A 429-nucleotide genomic window follows, 5' to 3' on the forward strand; every position below is an offset into this window, starting at 1 on the left:
AAAAAAACAGCTAAAAGAAAAATAAAAAAAACAGCTAAAGGAAAAAAAGCCAAAGTAAAAATAAAAAAAATTGGCAAAAAAAAACCTTTAGAGATTTAGAGAAATGACAGGAAGGGACAGCTAAAGACAAGCGCTTTGGATCAGAACTTCGTTGCAATACTGTAGCCCACCTTGGTCAGGATGGTCTTCCCGTAGTTCTTGGTGCTGGTGAGACCCGTGTTCAGATAAATCTCTCCATTTTTATTAGCAGACGAAGAACAAGCTGAAAACACAAAGCAAAAGATGTCTGTCATCATAGGACCCATCAGAGGACTCATCAGAGGACCCATCATAGGACTCATCAGAGGACCCATCAGAGGACCCATCAGAGGACTCATCAGAGGACCCATCATAGGACCCATCTGTAGAGGTAACCCTGGTGAAAAAAAA

The 429-nt window shown here is 40.8% G+C and overlaps 1 protein-coding gene across 1 annotated transcript in view; it reads right to left on the minus strand.

The window, feature by feature from the left end:
• The window catches only part of adam17b (ADAM metallopeptidase domain 17b), a 16,508-nt gene that overhangs the window by 9,657 nt on the left and 6,422 nt on the right, over positions 1 to 429 (minus strand). The window contains exon 10 of the mRNA XM_014026469.1: positions 171 to 262. Coding sequence (XP_013881923.1) covers positions 171 to 262 — 92 coding nt within the window. The remainder of the gene's footprint in view (positions 1 to 170; positions 263 to 429) is intronic.

The sequence above is a fragment of the Austrofundulus limnaeus genome, unplaced genomic scaffold, assembly GCF_001266775.1.
Source record: "Austrofundulus limnaeus strain Quisiro unplaced genomic scaffold, Austrofundulus_limnaeus-1.0 Scaffold557, whole genome shotgun sequence".
Lineage (NCBI taxonomy): Eukaryota > Metazoa > Chordata > Actinopteri > Cyprinodontiformes > Rivulidae > Austrofundulus > Austrofundulus limnaeus.